Source organism: Lineus longissimus, chromosome 1 (assembly GCF_910592395.1).
Source record: "Lineus longissimus chromosome 1, tnLinLong1.2, whole genome shotgun sequence".
Classification (NCBI taxonomy): Eukaryota; Metazoa; Nemertea; class Pilidiophora; order Heteronemertea; family Lineidae; genus Lineus; species Lineus longissimus.
In genome coordinates this window covers 8,860,244-8,887,632 of record NC_088308.1, presented here as the reverse complement: position 1 = coordinate 8,887,632, position 27,389 = coordinate 8,860,244, and the positions used below count along the sequence as shown (strand labels likewise).

The 27,389-nt window shown below is 41.7% G+C and overlaps 1 protein-coding gene across 6 annotated transcripts in view; it reads left to right on the top strand.

The window, feature by feature from the left end:
* The window catches only part of LOC135487889 (ankyrin repeat domain-containing protein 17-like), a 45,266-nt gene extending 18,971 nt beyond the window's left edge, over positions 1 to 26,295 (top strand). For 5 of the 6 annotated variants that reach the window (XM_064772088.1, XM_064772118.1, XM_064772097.1 and 2 more), the window contains 17 exons: positions 203 to 542; positions 1,017 to 1,162; positions 1,478 to 1,620; positions 2,184 to 2,397; positions 3,539 to 3,776; positions 4,333 to 4,529; positions 16,173 to 16,396; positions 17,104 to 17,282; positions 17,978 to 18,307; positions 18,736 to 18,847; positions 19,110 to 19,244; positions 19,747 to 19,893; positions 20,105 to 21,888; positions 22,206 to 22,415; positions 23,607 to 23,746; positions 24,158 to 24,292; positions 24,597 to 26,295. In XM_064772088.1, the coding sequence (XP_064628158.1) occupies positions 203 to 542; positions 1,017 to 1,162; positions 1,478 to 1,620; positions 2,184 to 2,397; positions 3,539 to 3,776; positions 4,333 to 4,529; positions 16,173 to 16,396; positions 17,104 to 17,282; positions 17,978 to 18,307; positions 18,736 to 18,847; positions 19,110 to 19,244; positions 19,747 to 19,893; positions 20,105 to 21,888; positions 22,206 to 22,415; positions 23,607 to 23,746; positions 24,158 to 24,292; positions 24,597 to 24,641 (4,719 nt within the window). In that variant the 3' untranslated portion in view covers positions 24,642 to 26,295. The remainder of the gene's footprint in view (positions 1 to 202; positions 543 to 1,016; positions 1,163 to 1,477; positions 1,621 to 2,183; positions 2,398 to 3,538; positions 3,777 to 4,332; positions 4,530 to 16,172; positions 16,397 to 17,103; positions 17,283 to 17,977; positions 18,308 to 18,735; positions 18,848 to 19,109; positions 19,245 to 19,746; positions 19,894 to 20,104; positions 21,889 to 22,205; positions 22,416 to 23,606; positions 23,747 to 24,157; positions 24,293 to 24,596) is intronic. The other variant, XM_064772108.1, reaches the window with a different exon arrangement.
* The last annotated feature ends 1,094 nt before the right edge of the window (positions 26,296 to 27,389 follow it).

Genomic DNA, 27,389 nt, shown 5'->3' with positions numbered 1-27,389 from the left:
CTATTGCCAGGACTCGGAGTGGATGAACCATTGTGGCTTTCAAATCACTGAAATTCCTGGCTCACCACGATACTTGAAATGCAATATAAAACCAGGTCCCTCGTAGTGGCGCTCTCTGTCATGGCAAGCAAAATAAGGCAGTTGTGGTAAAATAGCCGGATGAGTCTTCTCTGAAATCTGAACATTTCACTTTTCCTTTCAGGCCCAGCGACCAAGTCAAACCACCTCCTCCCAGCCAATGTTTCCAAAGAAGAAAAAGTCTAAACCGAAGCCGCAACTGCAATGCGGATTACAGCCAACACCGCCGACCAACCATCTCGTCAGTGGCATGGACCCGGGACTTGTGCCAGCCGCATTAACCATGGCGGCGACCACCCCGCCACAGATCTCGCCGCCAGTGTTCCACCCCGCCATTGATCTGGATGCGGAGACTGAGAGTAATCATGATACGGCGTTGACGTTGGCTTGTGCCGGCGGCCATGCTGAGCTTGTCCAGCTGCTGTTGTCAAGAGGGGCGGACATTGAACATCGTGACAAAAAAGGTAAGCTTGCCTCTGAAAAGATTGAATTTCAATGAAAACTCATTGGAAGCAGTTTTTTAAACTTCATTGAGAAACTTGCTCCTTCTCGGGACAGGCCAGCGTGGTAAGAATAAAAAAGACCAACTCGATTCTTGACAAGTTAGGCAATTGTTTCTCCAGGGTTTGACTTGGAAATTTATAATTTTCTTATTGCCTGGACCATTGATGTGTTTCTTTGATAGCTAGTGTTGTGTTCCCAAGGTGCTCCCGACTTTTTGAATGAAGCCAGTTCAACTTTAGAGTATTTTGTCGAATAAAATGGCTTCTGTAGCCCTTCTCATGATCTTGACTTAGGTATTTTCATTTGTTAAGTACACCTTGCACCAAGTTGAAAGGACCATTTGCTACTACCAACTTTATACTGCTACTACTCAAACTGAGAGATGTTTTTGCCAGAGCATCTGATGCTAATTGTGGATTTTCTTTTGTTTGCAGGCTTTACACCGTTGATCTTAGCTGCAACTGCCGGCCATGCCGATGTGGTAGAAATCCTATTAGATCATGGGGCGGACATTGAGGCGCAGTCGGAACGGACCAAGGACACCCCGCTGTCTTTAGCATGTTCTGGAGGCAGAATTGAGGTAGGTGGCTGAAGGGGATGTGTCTAATGGAAAAATAGAAATTATTCACAACACAGAATGTTGCAAAGAAATTGTCTGTGAAGTTGCGGTACTCTGATTGCAATATCCTTTAAATGAGACTGAGGGTGAGACTTCTTGTACCATGTGTCTCCATGGCACATTTGGCAGAAAGTTCCCTCTTAAGTTGAAATATGAGTAGCTTGTGGTGGATTCCAAAGACAGGGGACCAAGAAGACACTAGAGTACCTAGGCCAGGGAGGCAAGTCATGGTGGAACGCAGGTTCTTCGGTTTTAACACATTCATTCTTGTTTTAGGTTGTCGAGCTTTTGCTTGCAAGAGGTGCGAGCAAGGAGCACAGGAATGTCTCCGATTACACGCCACTGAGTCTAGCAGCGTCCGGGGGATACGTCAATATCATCAAACTGTTGTTGAGTCATGGAGCAGAGATCAACTCGAGGTGAGTGTCCTGGTAGCCTGGGCGTAGCATTGGTCCTAATAATTGAGCTTGCCTGCATTCCAGTCAAAATTGTTGTCATCAGTGTATGGATACAGTAGTGCGAATCCTTCGGAGATCTTGGCGTTTCATTCAGCTTTTCCAAATGGTGAGGGGAGGATAGTTTAACAAACAGTGAAGGTAGCGTTTTTCATGAAATCAACTTAGCGTAGGTTTGTCAATTTGAGGAGGGAGTTGCTTTCTAGCTATGTCAAGGCAGAAGTATTCAGTAAACAAGGATCCTCATTGCTGTTTTCAACCCCCAAAATCAAAATACAAGACATAAAGTCATTGTCACTTTATAAGGATGGTATTAATTGCAGAATGCTTGCGGCAGACTATCTTACATGCTCTGGAAATACACCAGTTTGGTGTAATGCTGGTGATCCCTGGCTTCCCAATGATATATTTTCGTGTCACGAGCGAGTCAAAAGGTGATGATGGTTGTAGGTTTACCTGCATCAATATACCTAACACTGGGTAACATCAGGGTGCGTAATATCGTATTCTAACATTTCTTTCTTTAGGACTGGTAGCAAGCTTGGCATCTCTCCCTTGATGTTGGCTGCTATGAACGGACACACCGCCGCTGTGAAACTCCTCCTTGACATGGGAAGTGATATCAACGCCCAGATCGAGACCAATCGCAACACTGCCTTGACGCTTGCGTGTTTCCAGGGACGACACGAAGTCGTCAGCCTACTCGTCGATAGGAAAGCAAACATAGAACATAGGGCGAAAGTAAGTGTAAAGTATAAGTGAGAGGAATCTTACATCCGGTCACTACAAAGATGTTGGTGTAGAATCTCGAGAAAGTATCCAAAGAGTTGAGTCTATGGCATTCGTATATGAAAGTCATGATAATTAGTCTTTGGTAAAGAAAAGCTCTGTTTCAGTGTGTCATGTGACACTTGTGTCATTGGTTCTGTTACATGTGCAACATTTGAAATCTACTTTGCTGACCTAGATTTTCAATGTTTCCTCTAATTACTGTATCAACATTGTCCTCGGAGTATCCAAAGAGTTGAGTCTATGGCATTCCTATATGAAAGTCATGATAATTAGTCTTTGGTAAAGAAAAGCTCTGTTTCAGTGTGTCTAGTGACACTTGTGTCATTGGTTCTGTTACATGTGCAACATTTGAAATCTACTTTGCTGACCTAGATTTTCAATGTTTCCTCTAATTACTGTATCAACATTGTCCTCGGAGTATCCAAAGAGTTGAGTCTATGGCATTCCTATATGAAAGTCATGATAATTAGTCTTTGGTAAAGAAAAGCTCTGTTTCAGTGTGTCTAGTGACACTTGTGTCATTGGTTCTGTTACATGTGCAACATTTGAAATCTACTTTGCTGACCTAGATTTTCAATGTTTCCTCTAATTACTGTATCAACATTGTTCTCGGAGTATCCAAAGAGTTGAGTCTATGGCATTCCTATATGAAAGTCATGATTATTGGTCTTTGGTAAAGAAAAGCTCTGTTTCAGTATATCTAGTGACACTTACGTCATTGGTTCTGATACTGGTGCAACATTTGAAATCTACTTTGCTGACCTAGATCTTTAATGTTTCCTCTAATTTCTTTATTAACGTTGTGCTCGGAGTATCCAAAGAGTTGAGTCTATGGCATTCGTAGATGAAAGTCATGATAATTAGTCTTTGGTAAAGAAAAGCCCTGTTTCTATATTTCTGGTGACACTTATGTGGTGTCATTGGTTCGGATATTGGTGCAACAATAAAAAAAAGTGCATGTACCACTCTTAGCGTCAGTGACGCAATAGAGGTCATGTGCCGCCCTGCAGGTCATGGGTACCAAATGATTCAATTCATCAATAAATCTATCACCAATAAAATAACAAAATATTCTCCCGTTTATTTTCAGACTGGTTTGACACCGTTGATGGAGGCAGCCTCTGGTGGCTATGTTGAGGTTGGCCGAGTGTTGCTGGACAAGGGAGCCGATGTGAACGCACCTCCAGTCCCATCGTCAAGAGACACCGCCCTCACCATCGCTGCTGATAAGGGTCATTACCGGTTCGTTGAGCTCTTGTTGTCCAGGGGCGCAGCGGTCGACGTGAAGAACAAGAAGGGGAATTCGCCTCTTTGGCTTGCATGCAATGGTAGGTAGCACGCTTGTAGCTGTTGCGATGCTATTGATAATCAGATGTGGTTGTTACAGATGTTAACATGAGGGTTTTTTAGCTCCTTCATTTGTCACATTCTAACCATCATTAATAAAAGCAGGGATGACAAAGTTTCCAGTTTAGGCAGATTTCGGACTTTCTCCTCTTACTAAATGCTAAAATTTGATGGCTGGAATGGAAAGATCTTTGTCCCAACTCCCTGTGGATGTTCAAATTTCAAAAATTGGACCAAAAATGAGCATTTTAGAGGCATTTAGTGCAAGTGGGTGCTGATTCAGGGACATTTGAGTACTTGAAGTGCTAATTATGAAAAAAGCTTCCGACTTTTGCCTCAGATGCATCACTCTAAATAATGTGTCTGTGAATGAAGCAATTTCTCCTGGGCTGTCTCACACCTTCATTGTACTATTCTACAGAGCATTTGCCATTGTCATTTTGTAGTCTGAAAAGTACCAAGTGATATAATTGATCAGCTCGGAAATTTTCATCCAACAGTTAACAAGACTTTGATTTCTCGTCTCCTTATTTCCAGGTGGTCACTTGGATGTAGTCCAGCTCTTAGTCAGCACTGGTGCCGATATTGATAGTCAAGACAATCGCAAGGTCTCATGTTTGATGGCAGCCTTCAGGAAAGGTCATGTCAAGGTCGTCAAGTGGATGGTCAAACACGTGACGCAATTCCCGTCGGACCAAGAATGTCTGAGGTACATTCAGACAGTCACTGATAAGGTAAAGATTGCAAATTTTATAATCTCGAATGGTTTGGCTATCCTCCATGTGTTTTCCCGGACCCGTTTTGAATGTGTTGCGTCGGCTTGTTTGAAATGGCACCTCGAGGGGCGGACAGCTTTTCAAGAGTTTTAAAAAGTTTCTTAGTACATAAATTACTTCCATTATCTCCTGGTGTCATTTAGGCTCATCTGAAAAAAATCATATAAAAAGTAAACACCGCTTCTGTTTTCACTTCTGTCAGTCTGTTATTCTTGTGTTTGTTTACAATCATTTCGATACACTCCGTGTACTTAACCTAAAACACCCATTTCATATCATTGACAGATGTTTAAGATTGAATCCGGGGAAATGAATTTATGGCATTTTTTGTATAGAATACATTATTCCAAAATTGATTACCATGCAGTATTCTCGATTACGATCATGATCGATTTCATTCCAGTTGTAGACCTTATCAGCTGTTACAGGGTTTTCCTTTGAATAGAATGCCAGATGTCCTACTTGTTGATAGCGAAATACAATAATACAGATATTGATCTTGATTTTCAGATATGTGCAATTATTATGATTATTATGCATTCTTTGTGTATACAGTTTACCTGTTTGACTCTTGGGGATCATCAAGATAAATTGCAGTATGGATACATCTCTAATCTGTACTGGCCTAGAATAGAGCCGGAGTGGCCTAAAAAAACAACATTTGGTATTTTTGGAGAAAACTGATACTTAAATTCATTTGTAATAATAAATTCTCAAAATCGTTTCTAAAATATTTTTACCCTGAGCGAAAATTTTGGGTCAGACCTCCCTGTCATGGATAAAGGGTATCCAATGTTGCATAATTGGCACAGATGGACAAGTCACCAAACTATCAGCTCCTGGGAAACATACTTTACAGTCCAACAGGTGCACAGAGGCACCAATGTTTGCTATGGACTTCTGTTCAACTATTGGAATGATGATGTCATTTTGAGGTGACCATTATCATTTCTACAATTTTGATGATTTCGTTTAGTTTCGTTACATTCTGTTTTTTCTCGGTACCATACCATACAAATCAGGAAGATGCAGCTAATACAAGCATCCAGGTCATGTCCTGATCATGGGACATGGCTTATGTTGACTTCCACATTGCAGTCATGTCATTACTTTGTCATGCATCTGCTGTTTTGGATTCATGTTCTAAAAAATCTAGGATGCTTGAAAAGTTATCAAGTTGAATGCCACATTTGGAGGTTTTGGTGCTTTATACGATTGTGACCTGTCACAGCAAAACAAGTTGGCCTGGTTATTCAAATCACTGAATTGTCTGCCTTTAGTGAAATCTGAGTATATCAATTTCTTCCCTGATCTCCTGGTGGCATTCAATGATTCAGGCTCATCTTCTGTGCGACATGCTACTCATTTTACCTTGATGGGTCACAATTTTAGGTGATTTTTGTTTATGGGCAATTAGGAGACACCTGGAGAACTGCATTGACCTTAGAGGTTCTTGGCACGGAAGGCCAAACATTAATCTTGCCAAAGCCTTGCTGTGAGTGTGACTGCATAAAATAATCGAGACATATCGTCATCAATCTGATCACTCAAATATGAGATACTGTGTAGGTGTTGTTAAGCTAGTTTTGGTTCGTCTGTTTCACATAGGCCTATTACACGTAGTATAGGCCTTTTGTACAGGCACCCTTCAACCCGCTAGACATCATCGCCACTGTAATAAAATCCATGATACAACTGACATTGACTGACGAAGGACTCTTTAGTTAACAGTTTGCACAAAGGTGTCAGCACTATAAAAACTCAGACCGGAACCAAATGACATCGGATTGCCTGACTTCATACTTAAGTTTACAAAAACTGAGTCACTTTTCTGTATGCATGTCGGCCATGAAATAAATCCACTTGTATAAAAGGCATAATGTGAACTAGATAATAATACCAATCTTGTCTTCCTGTTTCCATGGGGATTGATTGTTATCGGGTTTATAAATATTGATTATCACCGCTAGGCACTTTTGTGCATTTTTCTATGCAGTGCATATACTCCAATGGCCACATGTATTGAAAGTGAAATTATATTTGGTTTCTTTATTTGATTTTGAATCGTAGGCCATTCCATTCATAGCATGATACGATCTTGAGTGTTTGTAAACTTTGAAAAAGAATAAGTGACATGCGAGGTCAAGGATGACCGATTCTTTTCATCGCCGATATTAGGTGATGCATGCCTGATGCATGCTCTTGGCATGTGGCATGACATTTTAACAGACACCTTTTCAGGATCGTCCTGTTCAGACTTGGTCTACTGATCTCTTTTCAGTTCTGTTGGTCACGAAATATCAACAATGGTTGTTTTTATTGGAGTAATCGTATGGTTGACCACAAGCCATGTGGTCTAAATCACACACATGGCCTGTTTTCCTTTGGTGTAATATTGGCCCTTATTGTTGAAATAAGTACCATTTCTGTGTTATGTAACTTAATTGGTTCAATTTGGCTGAGCTTTATCCTGTAATAAGTAGGCATTGTGCGCAGGACATGGGCAGTTTTGAGTTAGAATAGGAAGTGTGCTTTAAAAAGGGTCAGTCCTAATGAAAATAGAATGGGACATTCCTGACCTAACCCTGACCTATGAACACAATGTTGGGTATTTTTACGTTTTGTGTCTTGAAAATGTTTAACATCACATGTAGGTAGCAGGTCATAAAGGTCTGTTTGAATTTTCCTTTAAAAATGAAACAAAATCTACACTGGAGACGAGGTGAATGATAAAACAAAATTTGAAGGCTTCTTCAAAATTTGTTTTTTCTTTTTCTTTTAAAGACTAATAGTCCTGTGATATTAACCTACTCGTCCGTGCCAGTTGATGGTAAGCCAATCCAATCTCCAAAGGCTTGGGACACTTTTTGTCCCCTTCTTTAAAATTAAGTGAGGTCACAAAATGTCAATTTATGCCCTGGATTTCACCCCTTTACTTCAGATCTCTCACTATCTTCAAACACATATTTTTGAAGCACTTTTTACCTTCACACTTAACTGTACATAAAGAGCGTAAGCCTATGAATTATTCAAATATTTTGAAACTATGATCTCATACTCATTGTCTATTCATAGCTATTGCTCTAAAAAATTATTGATTGACGAGTTTGAAAAGCAGACGTTTTTATCGCATCACTCTATAAACATATGACATGAATGACTCCCTAGTTTATATTGGAATTTATTGTTTTGTTTTGAAGTATTAAAAATCAAACTACAATCAGATGGCTGCGTTGATGGGGAAGTGGTGGGGAGTTATGTCCGTCATGCATGATTTTAAAACGGCCCAAGCCCCAAAGTTATGTGGTGTCTATGGCAGTCAGGAGAAATGTGTACAGGGGTTAATTAGTATATCAGTTCAGTATCACTGGCATCAATGGCATTTTACGGGAGTGATATTTTAGCAATAAAATCGACCAAAAGCTGCCTGGTCTGGCTATTGTCACATTAATAATACAGTCTAATGTCATCTCAACTTTGCATAAAAGGATTTTTGGCGCAATTTCGTTTTCGTTTAAAATCCTTTGTACCCCAATCCAAAAATAAACCTGTAGTCAGTGATTTCTTGGCCATAAATTCCCACTTATTCTATGAGATTGTGATCTTTGTGAAAAGCAAAGATCTGTCTCAGTTCATACATTTTGTGTGCTTGAATTTGTTAAAAGATTTCAGAGGGCCAGAGGGAAATTCGTACTGCAGACCTAAAGACCTAAGTAAGATTAAACTATTTGACAGGGTACCGGCAGATGAGTAACGTTTCGCAATCAAATCCATACATACCAGGATTTGTCAGAATTCTTGCAAACTATTAAGTTACCATGACAACCTGAAGTTACTAATACCAAAACTATATTTGTGACTGTATCCCCATGGGCTTCCCATGATTTAAGGGGTGACCAGCTACAATGGACCGACCTCCCTTAACATATTCTCTGGTACCCATTGCCCCGGGCAGTCACTAACATCCCTTAACTTAATGGATTTGTCCAATTATCAATACTGCTTCCCCCTCTCTCATTACTTGACCTAGATTTATCCAATCGCTGTGTGATTCACACTCCTATACATATGCAAATGGAGGTGTTGCCAGATTGTAAACATAGCCGGCTCTGTGCACTGTACATATTGTAGTGTATACTAACGTAGGACAGAATAGAGTGGCGTCTAAATATTTTGTGCTTGTAGTCAGGGATGGTTCCTAAACTTCGTTAAAATGGCTCACCAGTTGTGGTGTTCGGATTATAAAGCGCCGGGTTTTCGAAACGACATGAAGCTGATTACACACCGAGTGAACGAGGTTTTATTTAATCTTTCAAATGACGTGGTAAGATTGTGTTCTTTGTTATGGCGGGAAGTGTCATTAGCTATGAATGCTGGCTTGTGGTGGCCTTGAGATCAATGCTAGCTATACATGAACAATGTCGTTCAATATGCTACCTCCGCATGTATATTGCATAGGCTGTGTGATACACTACCATTGTTTATTACATTGGGTATGGTGTATGGGATCCCATATTCATGATATTGGTCGACATTCTATCTTTGATAACACCGTTGTATCTAAATGGTCCTTCTGTCAGCAGAACACAAAAGTTGGTGTGTAGTGCAGATGTACTCGATTTTTGCCCAAAGTAGTTTTCATCTGTTCAAAATACAGTTTCCCTTTGTTACAAATTTTCTATTATTAATTGATAAGTAATTGAATTACTCTCGCGCGTAGATCAGATATAATTGATGAGAAGTTATCGGTCTGTAACAGATGTTGATATCATATCACCGGCCTCTCCTTGCTTTGCAAACACTTGGTCAACAGCAACACATTTTCAATGTTATAGGAAACACTGTTGTTATTTTTAAGGTGAAACTATTAAAAGTGACTCCATTTAGCCTATTTTAAGGAACACCATTCCTCTTTCAAAAACCAAAAACTGGACAAGATAATGGCTGGTATCTATAAAAGACTAGTAAATGCTTAATACTTTAAACTTCATGTACATTTACACTAGCCATCTCTGTAGAAAACTGTAGTATAAGGATTTACTAGTCTTTATAAATATTAGCCATTGTTCATAGGCATTGCTGACCAAAGGTGACAAAGTCCTCCGAGTATGATAGTTTCACCATTTTGTGGAGTTTGGAGGAGTTCTGATGTTTCTTAGATTGGCAGAATGATTTCACACTGAAGTGATAGGCCTAAACGTTTAAACAGCATTATCTTACATTGCTCTTGTGCAATATTGGGACTTGAGGACTTTTAATATCATGTATGAATCATTGATGGATAATCTATATTTAGGCTGGCATGTGATAATTACGGTTTCGATAAAAAAAGTAGGCCTATCCTGGTTGCTGTAAATATGGGTTGAAATTTGATACCATCAATCCCTGATGGTAAATGACATCAGTCACATTCAACTGTAAATCCATTGAACAATGGCACCTATTTTGTCAATTGCTGAACTTTTTTGGGCCGTGATCAGGATTATAAACTTGTTCTTTATCATGAATGAGTAGCAGGTGGCTGGTATTTAGGTCATCAGTAAAATATGTTGGCCAATCTGATCAGCAATAGCACTGTGGTAGGTACCCTGCTGTAGGGAGAATCGAAGTCGAAGACTGTGGACACAGGCCAATCCAGTCCAACTGAATTCTCAAGCACTAATTGAATGAGCTGTCACGAATGTACTAGAACACCACCAGAGTACTGCAATGCTTGAATGTATTCATTGTCTCACAAAACCATTCATTTGAGGAGACACAAGGACTTTCTTGCAGGAGCCATATATAGTTGACGGTAATTCAAAGTTTACCTATCATGTATTGGTCAGTGAAAGTTTCATGACTACCGGTATATCTTTTGAAGAAAGGTGCGACGAAAAAAGGAGAGATTCTTTTGAACCTCTTCTTTTGAAGAAGGGGTTGAAATCCAGAGAAAGAGAAATTCTGTATAATGTACCGGGCATGTTGCAGCCGTGATGACCTCAGGCAATGACAAAAAACAGGTTGATATAGTCTATGTATACACCCAAACCGTCTCATCAACTTGATGATTAGTTGTGTCCTTGAATGTCATGATGACGCTTAACTAGAAAATGGGATGGGTAGTGTTCTGCAGAGTTGAAGGTTTGATTTGATACAGAAGCTTTAATAGTCTATTGGAAGTAACAAGGTGATAATCATTCGCATCGAATCATTCGATCAATGCAGGTAACCTGATCAATCTGAGAACACCTGAATCCAATCATCTGCCAACCTTGGGATGATGCTTCTTTTTCTGATTTATCAGTCGCTGGATCAGTCTTCTTCTCCTTAGTGTTGTTTTAGAGGGACAGTTCTCTTCTGGCTTCAGTCTTCATCAGTTAGAATAGGCCTTTGAATGCAGCAGTTATCAGTGAGGGGTTCTGCAATTTGTTGGTGGATTCCTCATCAGAGTGATGCCACAATTCCCAGATGCAGTTGGTTCATGTACCACTGACAGGCAGAGTTGATACCATGCTTATCATGTCCAATAACATATTTTCCAATATCGCCCTTAATCTTGTATCATATGATAGGAATTTTGAGTATTTTGTCAAGATGATAGTTACTGGAAGCATAGATATTTAGTAGGCCCACCGAATCTTCTATGCAGACAAGCCAAGTTTTAAACTGAATGAGGCCACTGCACTGTCTACCTGTACAGTAGGCCTTGAAGGAAACAAAATGTTCTGGGAATAAGTGATGAGTGAGTTCCTGGAGAAAAAGATGCTTGTATTACTATTAGTCACAGTGGAGGATGCTATTAATGTATTGTATGTCCTAAGGGTGCGTGGTTTCAACGAAGATAGCAAGGCCTGTACAGAGGCAGAGGCATATAGAGGCCTGCTCTCATCTTTGTGTTTGTCGAGGGGTGATCAGGATGAGGAGCAGGACAATCTGCGCCCATTCCATCTTTATACACTTACAGGGATATGGAGCCAAAACATAAAGTTTTGGATGACATGTATGCTGTGACCAGACAATTTCACGGGACCAATTCATCTTCATCTAGGCCTTTAATACAAGGCACCAAAAAACTTAAGAATCCACTTTTAATATTAACACAAAATAATTAATATGGCCTCACTCATTGTACACTGTTAGCCAACCTATGTCTCCACACAGATACACTCTATCAAAACCATAGAATCATCAAATGGCTTAAATTAAAAAATATAGGGCAGGCCTACATATCTCTCATGTCTCCTGCTGGGAGTAAACAGCCACTTAACAAAGAACCTCAACAAACACACGGTCCAGGGCCTGGACTATTGCAAGCTGTTGTAGTGTCGATAATTGCCAGGAATTCACGGTATGCTTGATTCTGTTTCTCACACAGCTTTATCTCCATCTGTCATCAAGCCTGCAAGTGTGAACTCAGGAGGCATCTATGCATGAGACAAGGCTCGTGCAAGTTGTACCTTGTTGTCTTGTGCAGTTGCACCTTACAGTAGTGTGTCGAGGCAGTCCTTGGCCTACTCTCAGCTGCTTCAGTTGGCCCTGCCCTGAACCTGCAAGTGCTGAAATCGCCCATTCACAAACTGACGCTTTGTGTCTTTTTATTCTTTTGAAGATTTTTATTAGAAATAACCAAATTATGGTACTTTGTTTTGCTTGAATATTTGTGTATTGTACATTTAATACACGAGCAATGGACCCGATACAGTCATAGGTGATGTATTGTTTTGTTATTTTCTGTATGGAGAATGCTTGTAATCTAACAACCTCAGTCAAGGAGCTGTGTAGACGGGATATAAACTTGCATCTGTGCAGCAGAACAAACTCATACTTGCACCTGGATAATAACTCCATAGGCCCTGTACATGTTAAGTGTATCCAAGTCAATCTTGGGTAAATAGATGTACTATAAATAGGGTGGAGTCATCTGTGTTCCAGGTCTCATAAACAGGGTGTGTCAGAATGAAGCCACGATATAGCCATGCTGAAGACTTCCCCCTCCAGAGATCTGTGGACTCGATGCCCACATAGATGGTGTAATGAAATATGAAGGAGTTTTGATTTCAATTTTCGGTCAAGATGCAGGAAAAGTGATTGTTTTTATTCTGGTGCTTAAAAATCACGAGAGGCAAGTGAGCAAGTTAGTTCTACCTGATAGGCCTAGGCCTGGCTCTACTTGATATAATTGTCAATGCTGATAGCTGTACCCAGTATTTAGACCTACTTTATGTGTTGAGGAAATATTTCTTTCTCACAGAACATTCCATATGGAGGAAGTAGTACATCTAGTTGCAAATAGGTCAACCTTAAGAAATGCTCAGCCCTGCTCTATTTTAATAGTATCTCTTTCCTAATGAGATTCAAAGCCTACCGACCAGTTGGCAACAAGTTGATCTATTTGTATCGGATTAAGCAGTGGATGATGGCCCATATTTGAACACAAAAGACTCCATTGATTCCATTGATTAGGATATTTATAGGTCATTGAACCAGTTAGGCCTAGAGTATTCATATTAACACAGCAGCTTGTTGTTGCTGCTGCATGCAGATGTACAAGCATGAGTTGAGAAGTTGTTGACCCATCGCTCTTGGACGAAACGAGTCAAGTTGTTGAAATCTCTGCTCCGGAAAAAGAAAACATAAATACGACATGTATATATCAAAGATGTAGGTTGGTCTACCTGTCTAGACAATAGCACTAAATGTGGGTCCGTTTGGAGTGTGCTGTAGAGCACCGAATGTATAGGTATGTTGACCTGTAGCACATAGAATGTGGGTTGTGAACCTGTCGTGCATTCGTGGGCATTTATTTGAGTAGGCCCCTGCCTGTCAGAATATCTAAACTGGCGTTACCTCTGGGCTTTTGTGCAGGCAGATGAAAAAAGAAGCTGATTAGAAAGTACTGCATCCCTGGCCTACATCAGTGATGAAGGCCATATCCAGTCACCCAATACTACAGAGTGGTATGGTAACCTGTTGAAGGCTTCTCAATTTGAGTCAAAAAACTAAAAACTAACCGGAATCATGAGTACAGGTGTTGAGAGAATAGCTAATGTCTGTCTGCAGTTGGCCAGTGAACTGGTATAGAAAGTTTTTACAATGAATACTATTGAACCTCTCTATCAAGGACACCCACGGGACTGACAAGTGCCGTCTTTAGTAGAGAGGTGTCCTGATTAGAGAGGTCAAATTGAATGGAAAGACCCAATTTGGGACCAAAACTAGTGTCCTTAATAGAGAGGTGTCTACTAAGGGAGGTTCTACTGCATAGGTAGAGTAGGCCTACATGAGACTGGATCATCCTGGCAAATCACAGTAGGTACTGTTTTAAAAACTGAAACTGAACCTAGGGATAAAAATATTCATTGTGACCTTGGGATGCACACTGTGAATAATTATTCAAATAGCTGTTGTAATTGCTTTACAATTCAAGGATACTGGCATTTATGATTTGATTATCATGACACCTACAGCTGTCACTGGTGTCAGCACACATTACTGATAAAAAGGTGTAAACAAACTATGTTGGGTGTATAGAAAAACTGTGATCATTCAATGTGCAGTAAAACCTCTCTATGAAGGACACGCTTGGTTCCATCTTGAGCCTCAAGTTTTGGATCCACTCTGCCAACCCGGACTCTGTTGGAGATGGAGTACCTCTGATGGATAATACTGCCTCGGGACTGACAAATGCTGTCCTAAATTGAAAGGTGTCCTGATACGAAGGTCAGATTGGATGGAAGAATGTCGTATTTGGGACCAAATTCTGTGTCCTTCAGGGAGAGGATGTCCTTTAAAGAGAGGTGTCTGCTTTGGGATGGACACTGTATATGTTGAAAGTGGGTGCCTATTTCTTCCCTGAAATGACGGGTATTGGATGACTATAATTTAGTATAAAGGGTAATTGGTTGAACTTTATACAGAGAAAAACATGTGTATATAGCTAATATGTTGATAACATTGCCAACAGAAATCTATATGACAATTATGAGTTTTAGTATGGCTGACATTTCCCGCCCACCTACTCCTGTATACAAAAAAGCAACAACTGATTTTGAATAGACCATTGTGGCATTTCACGATGTACTATAAGATCATATCCATCAAGAATGAAATGGCAAGAATATATTTATACAAGTTTATCTTCACAATTTTTATGGGATAGTTGGTCTTTAACAGCTAATGTGACTTTTTACTTTCCACTCACAAAAAAAGACAGCATCTTTTGGGTCCAACTCCAAATGCAACCAACACATTTAGAACAAAACTGACAAGAATTTCTCAATTTCAGATTTAGGTGCTGCTGTGAGAGGTGTCCTTGCAACTATGTTGCTTCCCATTCATTTAAAGAAGATTTTGTTTAAGGAATTGAACCCGAGGCGGAGGACCTTGGTTGAGTTACCAAGACACTCTCGGGTGGAGCTAAAATACAGTCCAAACCCGAGCCGACAGGCGAGGGTTTGGACGAAATTTTAGCTCCACCCGAGAGTGTCTTGGTAACTCAACCAAGGTCCGAAGCCGAGGGTTCAATTTCTGTTCTAAAATACCTCAAACTTAAAAAGATAGGCCACGAAAATAACTTGAATATGTGCGAATTTGGCAAATTCCATCCATCGCCGGCCCGGCCGGAGCGCCGGTAGCGCCATTGTTTACATTATATTACGGCAACGTTACAGAAAATGAGACATGTACATTTTGTACAGCGCGCATAGGAAGTCCGCATCTGCTCGCTCAAGTGATGCTAAAATCCGCGCAAATGGGCTATTTGGAGCGTTTTTCTCGGCAAATATGTGTAGTGCTCATTAAAAAACTTAGGGTGGTTGATGCTTCCTTGACTGATTTGTGTTTGAAGCAGTGTTTTGAGCGCCTCAAACTTCTGAAGTGAGCCGAAATTCCATTGACGTGACGTGTGCATGGTTTCCACATTTTAGTGCAACCCGAGGGAACTTTGGTAGAGCATCTTGGTTGCGTGTCCAAAACACTCCGCTCTCAGAACGAGGCTTATGCATTTTCCATTTAAAAGTTGACTTTACGGTACCAAGGTATTTTAGAATACTCTATCATGCATGTCATGAGAAACCTTAGCAATGATCCAGTTTTCGGCATCAGGGCCCAACCTCCTCTCCCCTCCATTCCTGGTCAAGATTTCTAGTTGGTAGAGGAATTCCGCGATTCAGAATTCCTAAAATTTTCCTTTCCAAGGTTCCCTTGCTTTAAGTCTTGATTCCACTTCAGCGGCTTGCTTCATGCTGTAGAGGTTTTCCTTCACAGACTTTGTGGTCATGCAGCAGTCAATGTGAACGATACCACCCTGGTGATGCCATTGATGCTGTCACTCGGTTGACACTCTCTGCTCTTTCTATGGTCAGGATTTCACACTAATTCACTTTCTAATAAAAATGTTAAAACTGTTGACAGGTATTCGACATTACATTTGTTTTCTGGTGGACAAGAAGAAAAAACTCGTGGTGACCCCTGACCAAAGAGGGTACATGGTTCACATTGACAACTGCATCAGTTGCATCTGTACTAGTGGAATCATGATTTTCAACTGTGTGTGTCTGTGCTGAGCAAAAGCTCTATTGAAGTTAGTCTGACCTTCCCTGTTATTATTTGTCATTGCAGGAATTATTGAAAAAATGTCGTCAGTGCATGGACATTATTGTGAGTGCGAAAGACCGCCAAGCTGCCGAAGCGAATAAGAACGCCACAATCTTATTGGAGGAGCTCGACCTTGAGAAGAGTCGCGAGGAGAGCAAGAAGGCGGCATTGGCAAGGAAACGAGAAAAGAAGAAGAAGAAAAAGAAGGAGAAGCAGGAGAAGGAACGAGAGAAGGAACATGAACAAAGGTATGGAGACGAATAGCTTCGGGGTTGATGGGTTGAAATAAAACCTTCATCTGTAGAACTAGGATGGGCTCAAACTTGGTTGCCAGTGGGAATGGAATAAATTTGTTGCCCAATAGTGGCCACTTTTGCCTGTTTTGTGAACATGGTCTACAGGGTTGCTAAGAATCATTTTCCCATGCGCAATAGTATTTTCTGGGCCACCCTGTAGAATGTGGTCATTCTATCAACATGATTTTGGTTGTCTTTGATCTGACCACTTTTGAACATGAGGGAATGCAGCTTGCAAAGAGACCCTGGACCGTTTCCTAACAATAAAGAGAGGATACTGGGAGAGCCTCATAGCCTTGTGGTTAACGCTGCTGGCTACCACGCAAAAGGGCCCGGGGAGAACCCAGGATTGTATTTCTGGATGAACCGGTATGGCTTTCAAGGAACTAAAATTCCTTGCTCTTCACCGTCCTTCGAATGAGACTTAAAACCGAGGTTCCTTGTAACTGGTGTCTATGCAAGGTTAAAGACTGCACCAAGTGAGAAACATGAATAGCTTGTGTGGGTGCCAACAGAAAAATCAATTAAAATTCAATGTTACATTGTCGAAATGCTCACCAGTAGGTGATAGCTACTCTCTGATGGCCAACCTTTGGTTCGTGTGACCTCCATAGATTAAAAGTATGCCAGAGTTGCAAATTCTACTTGTTGTTTTACAGCGGCAATGAGAAGAACTCGTCTCCTGAGCCCGAGAAGGATGACGACGAGCCTGAGATCGTGGAAATGGAAGAAACATGTGATAAAGTGAGGATAGACACGAAGCGGATAGAGAATGAGCGAATGAGGGAGAGCAGACTACCAATGGAACCTCCCAGTGCTACCACTACAAGTACAATAGGTGAGTAAGAAACTCGGGAACAGAGGGCCTGCTTGCTCAAATCAAATTTGGTCACTAACACTGGCGTTAACTTGACGTTATCTCCTTCAGTTTAGCCATTAGATTGACGCCAAGTTAAGCTAACGCCAGCATTGTGACAAAATGTTGTTTTGAACAATCGGGCCCAGGTCTGCTGGGGATGAAATATATGGTCCAGTGGTTTGAGGGCTCCGCCTCATGAATGATAGGTCGTAGATTGGAGCCGATAGCTTCTTCTGAATCTGATGGGGCCTGTTGGTCTGCCACCAGCTATTAAAAGTATAGGGTACAAACTGCCTCCTTGCCAGGTGCCTGGCATTAGAGATAGGAGGTCGGAAGTAAAGAGTCTGACTGGCCCTTTGATAGGGTTGACACGATGATAAACAAAATTTACTTTTGTAGAGTTTGACTACTGATTTTTTAGCGAACATGCTATTTGGTCTCAAATACAATCGAAATTTTGTCGTGAGACATAAATTTATAAATTTGTTCCTGCAGTCTTTGTCACTTGCTGCAGTCGTAAATTTTAGGGCAGTATAAAATCTTTCAGCCAGTGGCACCCACCACTGATATCGAAATTTTTTTTGTTCCTTTTTGTATTGGCGAGTGTGGCCTGTTAGTTGTTATCAGAACTCCTGGTTTCTCAGTGTCGCAATGTTCGTTATTTTGAATTCCAGGGACAAGCCTGGTGACGGAATCACGTATTAAGAACATGAAGAAGTCCAGCATGCTGAAGGAAGAAACGACTTGTGTAAATAGTGTCGAGGTGGAACTCGCAAAGGCTAAAAGTCGAAGTAAAACGAGGAGGAGTCGTACAAAAGATCATAGTTCGCTAAAAGAAAAGGACAAACCGCCAGACGGCGTCAGAGTCTCGACGTCGAATTCATTAACAACAACTACGACCACGATGTCAACGTCTAGCTCGAGTTCGACGAGTCTGTCGTCGTCGTCGAGCGGGAGTTTGCGAAAAAAGAAGCGTGATATCATTATGAGTACGAGTACAACAGGTAAGCAATATCACATTCTTGATGCGCAACATGCTCCGGGGTTGCGGGTCATAGGTTTGACTCTCTGAAGGGTCAACGCCGTTTGGTCTTGGTGTTCTTGGCGAGCGCCCAACCCGTCATTACTTTGTCCTTCAAATGAGACGTCAAACAGAGGCACCTTGTATACCCGTACGAGGCCACGCTAAGCCAAATTGGCACCAAACAATAGTGGCATGCAAAAACACTCATCCTACTTTGGAGGAGTGAGACTCCCTGGCGTGCCTGGAGAAAAACTTCTCCAAGTCCGGAGTCAATGCTGAAGAAAAAGACGAAGATAAATGATTGGCCAGAAATTGACAGAGGCTGTGTGAACTGAATCTCGAATTGCTATTTTTTAGTTATGCTGAACATTTATATTTTTGTTATTTATAACGTGTTCTTCTTTCCAGGCATTGGGGATTTAGACGACTTCGGAACATTACCTGCAACTATTAAATTATCACCAAAAGAAGAACGTTTAGTTCTAAGTGCTACAGAAAAGAAAAATAAATTAAATACGCTGTAAGTAGTTATGAATGTTCCCAAGATGATGAAATAAAATTTGACAGATGCGGTCCTGAAGAGAGAGGTGTCCTGATTAGAAAGGGTAAATTGAATGGAAGCAGCCCATCTGGGACCAAAAATTAATGTCCTTAATAGAACGGTGTCCGTTAAGGGAGATACCACTGTATACTGCTGTAAACTTCAAGTTGATGTTGCTAATATTTGTCAGTTTCAATCAAAGAAGTCGTACAAAGCTTAATTGTGCAATTGTTCTTTCCAGAGATACTTTCGACATGCACCCTCAGCCAGTGTCACCAGCCAAGGGCTCCAGTAGCTCCAAGAAAGCCTTGTCCATGATCTCTAGTCCTGTCCGGGGTCAGAAAAAGGAGGAGGGATGGAAAGAAGTCATTCGGAAGTAAGTCGTATACAGACAGACGGGCCTCTGGTGCCCAAAGGGCTGGGGGTTGTTCATACCTGTTCCCATTGGAGTCGAGTCGCTTAATACATCACTTGACAAAAACAACATCCTCAACTCTTCCGCTGCTGCACCCGATATTTACCGGGTCCGTAAACTGTACTATTCCCTCGCAGTAATCTGTACTGACAAATTATCCCCATGTTCCATCATTTGCCAGAGTGCCTGTAACTTTTTTAGTTGGTTACGCCTGAAAAAAAGAGATGGCAGCACTGCAATTGATTCACTGAAGACCTCAACCCTAAGATTGAGTATTCCTAGCTATTTTGCAATGAACTTTTCCTATGCCAAGTTGGGATCCAGGGCGCCTGGTCGATACCGAGTGTGACACAGGGGTACTGCACACAGCCAAAACCCTGTGGTAGCGAACGAAAGTGGGTTGCTGATGGCGTATTGAAAAGTTATTTTGTTCGTGATAATCATGTATTCGTTACCTTTTCAGATCCAAAAAAGTAACAGTGCCAGCTGCTGCAATTACCCGCGTGATAGGTCGAAATGGTTGCCATATAAACGCAATTCGAGAAGTGACAGGGGCGCACATAGAGGTGGATAAACAAAAAGGTTCAGGGGATAAAATAGTAACCATCAAGTAAGTAGGATAGACAAATCAATAGATTAATCTTCTTTGAAGCTACTCCTGACCATTGCCTCTGGTGTTGCCTGCTCGACCACAATGCAACCCAGCTGAATGGTTGGCTACCAAACTCATTAAACCTTAGATTTTTCGATCAACCGTCGCAGTCGCTTGAGTCGAGTAAACTTTATTGAGGAATGTCTCATCTTCCATGTCTCTCTTCCAGGGGTTCGGCTGATTCCACGAGACAAGCACATAACCTTGTTGCATCACTTATAAAAGACCCAGACATGGAGTTAACAGAGATACTGCCCAAGACGAAAAACCGACCGCAGCCAGTTGGAGTGTCGTCGTCTTCATCCTTGCAAGCGCAGGTTCCAATAGGCGTGTTCATGATGCCAGTCACAACACCTCAAAATGGACAAGTCCCAAGCTCTCATATGAATAGTCTTATATCAATTCAGTCAACTACGATACATTCTGTTGTGCAATCCAGTACTGTTACGCAAAAAACGACCTTAGTCACGGCTGGTGGTACGCCTGTTATAACGCAAGCTTGGAAGGCCACGTCAAGCAAAAGAAAAATGAGTTCTAGTAGCATATCAACGAATATAAACCCTGTTCCAAGTTCTGCGACAATGATTGTTCCGGGAAGCAAAAGTCCAAGTACCGTTTCTAGGCAATTATTTCCTGATAAAAAGGGTGTGCACATCGTGACAACTACCACTGTCAAGTCTATAGGAACATTTACGTCGGCTTCCTCCTCATCAAAAACTAGAATGGTAAACCATACGCCCCCTGCCGTTAGCTTGAAGTCTGATGTGAACAAGTCGTTAAATTTTACTGGAAAGCAGCACGCGATGTCTGGGAAGGTAGACCACCAGCCACTACCTATCAAGTCGACGCCTGGCCAAGCAATGCACGGAGTTCCACCGACCATGTCCTCATCTGGTGCAAATACACCAGGGGAGTATTCACCATTTAACAGCAACCTGTTCAGTCATGTCAAGGACGAAGTTCTTGGGAAGAAGGGTGATTATCAGGGAGAAAATCGGATGAATTTTGCCAGCGTGGCTGCGGCAGGAGTTGTACCACCTACAGGTAGCACACCGCCACCGCCACCCGAGACGGATCCCAACTTACAAGCCAAGGCACCTGGTTTTGGAATGCCGCGACCAAGTTCGCCGTCAAGCCAGCGGAATGAGGCAGATCTAGCAAAGGCACCGGGATATAAAGGTCCCATGCATGGTCCTCCGGCGGTGACGACAGCTTTCACCAGTCCTTCGGTTTTGACGAACTTGACCAGTACGATATCGTCGCAGGGTAGTATACCTTCTGCTACCCTTCTACAGACCGCTGTCAACAGTATGGCCCACTACTCTGTCCCACCAATATCAAGTATGCGGTCGTCCGCGATGGATGTGGATTTTGCTAAGATGGCTGGTTTAAGGAGCGGCATGCAGAGTAGTCAATCGCTGTCACCGAGATCAGGTTCCTCGACGCCAGGAGCTCCGTCACCTCGGACCTTCGGGAGCATGGGGATGGGAATGGGGCTGCCAATGGGAATTGGCATGGGCATGGGCATGGGCATGGAATATCCACCCTCGTCGCTGACCCCAGGGTCCCTGAGAGATGAGTACAGTACGCCTCATCAGCCGATGACACTGCCCAAGATCTCCTCAACCTTGAATCCCAATGCGCCAGATTTTGCCCCGGACTTCACCATGCGGTTCTTCAAGCCTGGAATGCCAGCGTTCATGCAGGGAGCAGGGCCGGGACCGATGCATCAAGCTGGATTCGGCGGTACCCCACCAGGCGCGCCACCACAAGGTACGTTCCCGCATAACTTTGGACCCGACTTCAATCCAGCTGCCATGATGAGCGGGTTCAGCCAAAGTGGAAGCTTCCCTCAAGCTCCGGGGCCATCGTCCAGACCGAGCCAATTCTCGCCTCTACCTCCAGGGAATAGGTCAGCATGTACCACCCCGTCGGTTGGAACATCCTCAAGAGGTAGGCTTCTTTAGAGTAGAATGGACAAGGCAAACATAAAGGCAATGCTGGTACATGAGAGCAGCATCTCGGCTTCTGCTTGCTTGACTGAACAGTTCCTTATGATGATCACCATTCTTAACGCTTGACATGAAAGTATGGAAGTTGTTAATTAACTGATCTAATCTGAAGGAACTATAAATATGACTACATTAAGGTTTGGTTTATTTGAAACTGACACTATTTCGGCTGGGCTAGGAATAGATGTTTACTTTCTGGCATGAACCAGTTTCGTCCTGGACTACTTTTAATCTCAACATTGAATTGTTTTCTTGCAGACGGTAATTCTCCGAATCCCCAGCAGTCCGCCGAGACGTCACCTTTACCGAGTTCCTCGCCATCTCCCACTGACCATTTAAAGGGCGATGACCGGAACCGATCGCTACGACCAATAGGGGGAGAACGTGCTCTGAAAAAGCCGACGGGACCCGCAGGGTTGTTCAAAGGTGGAAGAGCAGACAGCGAGATATGGATGTCAAATATGGGAGGTAGGGGTCGTGAAGATACATTTTGTCCAATCACTGTGTTGCAGGTTTAGTTATCTCTACAGGACTGATGAGTTACTATTACTCTTAATGATACTACTTTGGGAAGGTTGTATTGTTTCAAAAACTCGATGGAATCTGAAGGAGTTGAAAACATTTTCAATTGTGACTCTAGGAAAAAATACTGAGAAGCCCTCCCAAGTACAATGGGTGATTTCAAAGTTGGTTTTGGTTTTAGTGTTGGGTGTTAGTGTCAGTTTTACTCTTAATTTCTACCCCTAAAAACCTATGTCTGGATAAGACCAATTCGAGGTTTTAGTTTAACACCAACACCTGGTTTTGTCTTAACTCCTAAAACCTGGGCTGAAACTAAGAAGAGGTTTTATTCTGCAGGTAAAACTAACACCAAGATGGGCAGAGATAAAACCTTGGAAAAACCAAACATGCATGTTGTTGTCGTTGTTACTGTTGTTTCCCTATTGTAACCGCTTCCGATCTATATAAATTTGTTCGTCTTCTTTCACGTCCATCATCATTCCCATCAGCGTTCAAAATACCAGTAACTACTTCTTGAAATGGTACAAACAACATGATTTTTTTTAACACCAACACCAACTTTGAAATCCACTCGGTGTTTATGCCTAAGGTGTTAGTTTTATTGGTAATACAAAATGCACACCGAGCTAGGATTAAGATCAGACCTTGGTGTTCCAATTGGTTTCAGTGTGAAACTAAAACCTAATTTGAAATAGGATAATGCTAAAACTGAGTGTCAAAACTAACACCAGAACTGACTTCATTTCTGGTGTTGTGGAGAGTTTTAGTTTTAGTCCCGGTGTTAGTTTTTGACACTAAAACCATCCCTTAGTTTTTAGCTCAAACCGGACATAATGCTAAAACCAACAAACACCAACTTTGGAATAGGATGAAACTAAAACCCAATTCATTTCAATACTGGTTTAATCAAGGGTTTTAGTGTTCCATTTAGTTTTAAAACTAAATCTAAAAACTGACTTTGAAATCACCCAATGTAGTTAAATTTTGAAACCAAGTATTTGTTATCTTTGTGTTTAGTTTCAAACCCAATAAACTTTTGTGATATTGTTTAATGTCAGTGGATTCACAGACAGGATGAAGGTAGCTTTACTAAGCTCATTCAACATTATCTACAACTGCCTTTAACCATGTTTGCAGACATCAACACGGATTGGATGACTACTGCATCGGTCGGTGCACCTAGCCCTGACGAAGACAGCCCTGGCAGTCAGTCGGGAAATCCGCCGTCTTTTATGGAAACCGGATCATCCGAGCTGTCAGCCGAACAGTCTTTACAAGTGAGTAGATAGATTATTCAATGTGTTGGCAATTTTTTTTGGAATTTGAAAGCCACAGTGATTAACTAACATGCATTTATCAGTTTGGATATTTGAAGTTGACAGTCTACTTCAGCTTGCCTTGGGTCACCCATCTTATGTCAAGGTGTTGGTCCCCAAGATTTTGGCTATGAGACGCCCGTCTTGCAACCAAATCTCGTTCCTTTGGGGGTCTTAGAGTTTGAAATATTGGAGCATGTAAAAATGGGAAGTCAAACGAGTGTTTTCTTAGCGAATGTGATGGAGATTGCTTCAAAGACTTTGACCAGTTGAGAGAAAAATGTCATGCTGCCTTTCACGGCCTGCTTTCTCTGTATGCGTAGGATTTCTTTTGCTTCATTTCTTTAAGAACCCAACTGTTGATTATTTCAGAATCAACCTGGCATGATGATGCAGGGTGGTCAAACAGGCTTTAACAACTTCGCCAATGGAGTGCCGCCGAATCCAATGTCGAATATGTTCCCGAACACGAGTGGCGCTGGAGACGGGCAAGTTTGGAATCCACAGGTTAGTTAACGAACTTGAGTGGAGCACTGTGGTGAACCGTACCACATGGTAGCCATATTTTGGGCAGATTTAATACCTTTTCCTCTTACTTAATGCCAAGTTTGACAGCTGGAGTGGAAAGATCTCTGTTCGACTCGCCGTGGATCATTGAAATTTCGAAATTGCACCAAAAATAAGGACTTGATTGGCATTTTTGTGCGAGTGAGTGCTGCCTTGTTGATTCAGGCATCAGGTGAATCAAATGTTCACTTAAATTTCTCAAAATGGCACCAGTCTGTATACATATTCTCTTGTTTTGCTTCAGGTTTGGAATACTAGTAACTGGAACCAGCAACCGCCGGCCATGTAGGATGACCGCATCTTCTCTCCTTCTCTTGTGAAAACATTCAGATCTTCTTCAATGTTCAAACTGGATTGCGCTAGAAAACCGTAACATTAGTAGAATATCTAGTTTTATGTATAATATTTCAAAATGATAAACTATTTGAAGTTCGGATTATGACCACTTCTTTATGTATTTAAAACCCTTTAAGAATACTGGAGGAGACATTAATTTATCTATGTGACTTTCTGATTTAACCCCATCAAGAATGGCAGGTATACAATTTCAACAAGACAATTTTCTTCTGGCAAATACAGAAAACGTTGCGTTGATCGCCTTGCATAAACTAGGTATTGTCATGCGCCGGACGGATTTCCAAGTCCTAGTCCTGTATATGAACTTCCCAGTTTATGTGTAAAACCAAGAATAAATAAAGACAAGTCTTTGTTAATTCTTCCTATAACCGACAATGTGAAGTTTACAGTAGGCCAAATTGAGTAGTTATTGCACATGCTTTATTGAATTACTTTTTGGGGGTCATAATTCTCTGCTGCCTTCAGATGATCAACGAGGAACTTAATACACCTGGGTACACACTACTTGGCTGATTTTTGAAAACTTGTTCAGAAGGCTTTCATTAAATCATGGTACATGTAAATTCTCATACAAATTCATATTTGGAACAATTTGTCACAAGATCTGTTATTCATTTGTGGACTTTTGATAAATCCCTATAGATGGCGCGGTGAGCTGTGTACCTTTTCAACGCCCATAAGAACGTGGTTAGAAGGACGCCAACAGCTGTTGGAAATTTCATATGTCATACTCGATATCAAAGCTGACCCTTTGCACCCTGAAAAGGTACATGAATGACTGCGCCCCCTACGAGATTTGTTCTGCACCATTGGTTGACCTGAAAGCTCGCTGTCGTGTGGGGGTAGTGTTCATCATTGTCCACGGCTTGGCTAGACGTCAAAACTCGCATGACAGGGTTTTGCTGTTGTGTCATTAAAAATTAAAGACAGTGACCATAGTAAAGGGACTAGGCAGGAACTACAGGGTCAAATGTGTGGTCTTCACGTGAAAAATGTGCATGGTCAGGGGACCTGTTGTGATTGAATCAGTGATAAATATACTCCACCTGCAAGTGTATTAGTTTCAGTGTGCTGTGAGGTAGGAAAGGCCCCTATTGGCAATTTTGTGTGATTTGATCTGACCCACGTGGCTCCCTGCCTATAGTCTTCCTTTGAATTAGGTTATGACAGCGTTCAGGAATCGGTGTTTGATTGTTTAACAAGAAAAAAATTGCTGAATCTTGAATGTGTTTTCCTGAATAGGAAGCAAGTGTCGAAATCCTTCTTGAATGAATTGTATACTTGCAATTCTGCCTGTGTTTTTAAAGGGTTATGTATGATGTCAAAAGTGATGATGAAACCGAACATGATTTTGATGACTGGTGATAGATTTTACTGAAGTACGCGTTTGGAAGTTTTAATTTCTGACATGGCTGATCAGTCGATGGTCTATTTGGATGTGAAATCCAGATGAACAACTAGCACTGTGTTTCTCTTATTTCAGTCGTGGATTCTTTGCTTATATGTTACCACGAGACTTGTGGTGATGTATGGTATATACTGCAAATACGTAAATAAACATTTGCCCAAGTGATTACCATGAAAAAGGTCTTGTCTCGTTTCTTCCCCTCTGTTTGGAGGAGGTCGTCGTTGACGCTGTGAGGTTATCTACATTACTTTAGTGAGCGTTTTTGTATGCCACTCTTGTTGAGTTTGATTGACTCCGTCTTCAGTCTGGGAGAAGAGTCCAACACAAGTTACTGTCAACTTGTATTGAATATTGTGCTTGCGTTGCAACTGGCACCTGTTACAAGGAATCTTGCTCTGCATCTCTTTGAAGAACAAACTTTTCGAAGTTCCAGGTACATGAACCCGGTCTTTCCCCTTCCCCAGCCCCGTCCAACAGCAAGTGTTCATGGAATCCATCACCTGGATTTACTGAACACTTGTGAAAGAGAATCTCCTGACAGCTTGTTCTTGTACTGTTCCCTTGCAACCTTGTGACGCGCCACACTCAAAATAAACCATGGTTTGGCTTATTTGACGGTCTCATTGGTTGTTCCAGGGAACATGCCATGGAGTCGATGGAAATAACGTGGCATGGGCACGGCCTATGGATATACAGCCTGATCGGCACCGGGTACAAGGAACCATGATTTTGCATCTCCCTGAAGAACAAACTTCGAAGTTCCGGGTAAATGAACCTGCTCTTTCCCCTTCCCCAGCTCCTTCCAACAGCAATTGTTCATGGAATCCATCACCTGGATTTATACTGAACGCTTGTGAAAGAGAATCTCCTGACAGCTTGGTGTTATGATCACATTCGTGCGGCTTGACACGGCAGACTGTTCTTGACCGATCCAGACCAGTTGGGTCCCCTGTAAACGACCCTTATGTCCTACTTCGAAAAATTGGGACTATGTCTTCGAAAGGATGTGATCATCATTTAATGAGTGTGACATACATTCCTGGGTAGTTGGACACCATCCCGTCTAGAAGTCTATTATGATATGCAACCACCATTCAATGGTTGTGAAAACCATTTTGATGTGTTTAAGATGCAGCTGTGGTTATGACATATGGAAGAAATAGTTCGAAGACTGCAACACTGTTATCATAATAGGACAGTCATTAAATGGTTGTGACAGTGGCTCCTGGGTATTCAAGAATCTTCATTGTGAAGTATGAAAAAGATGATTGG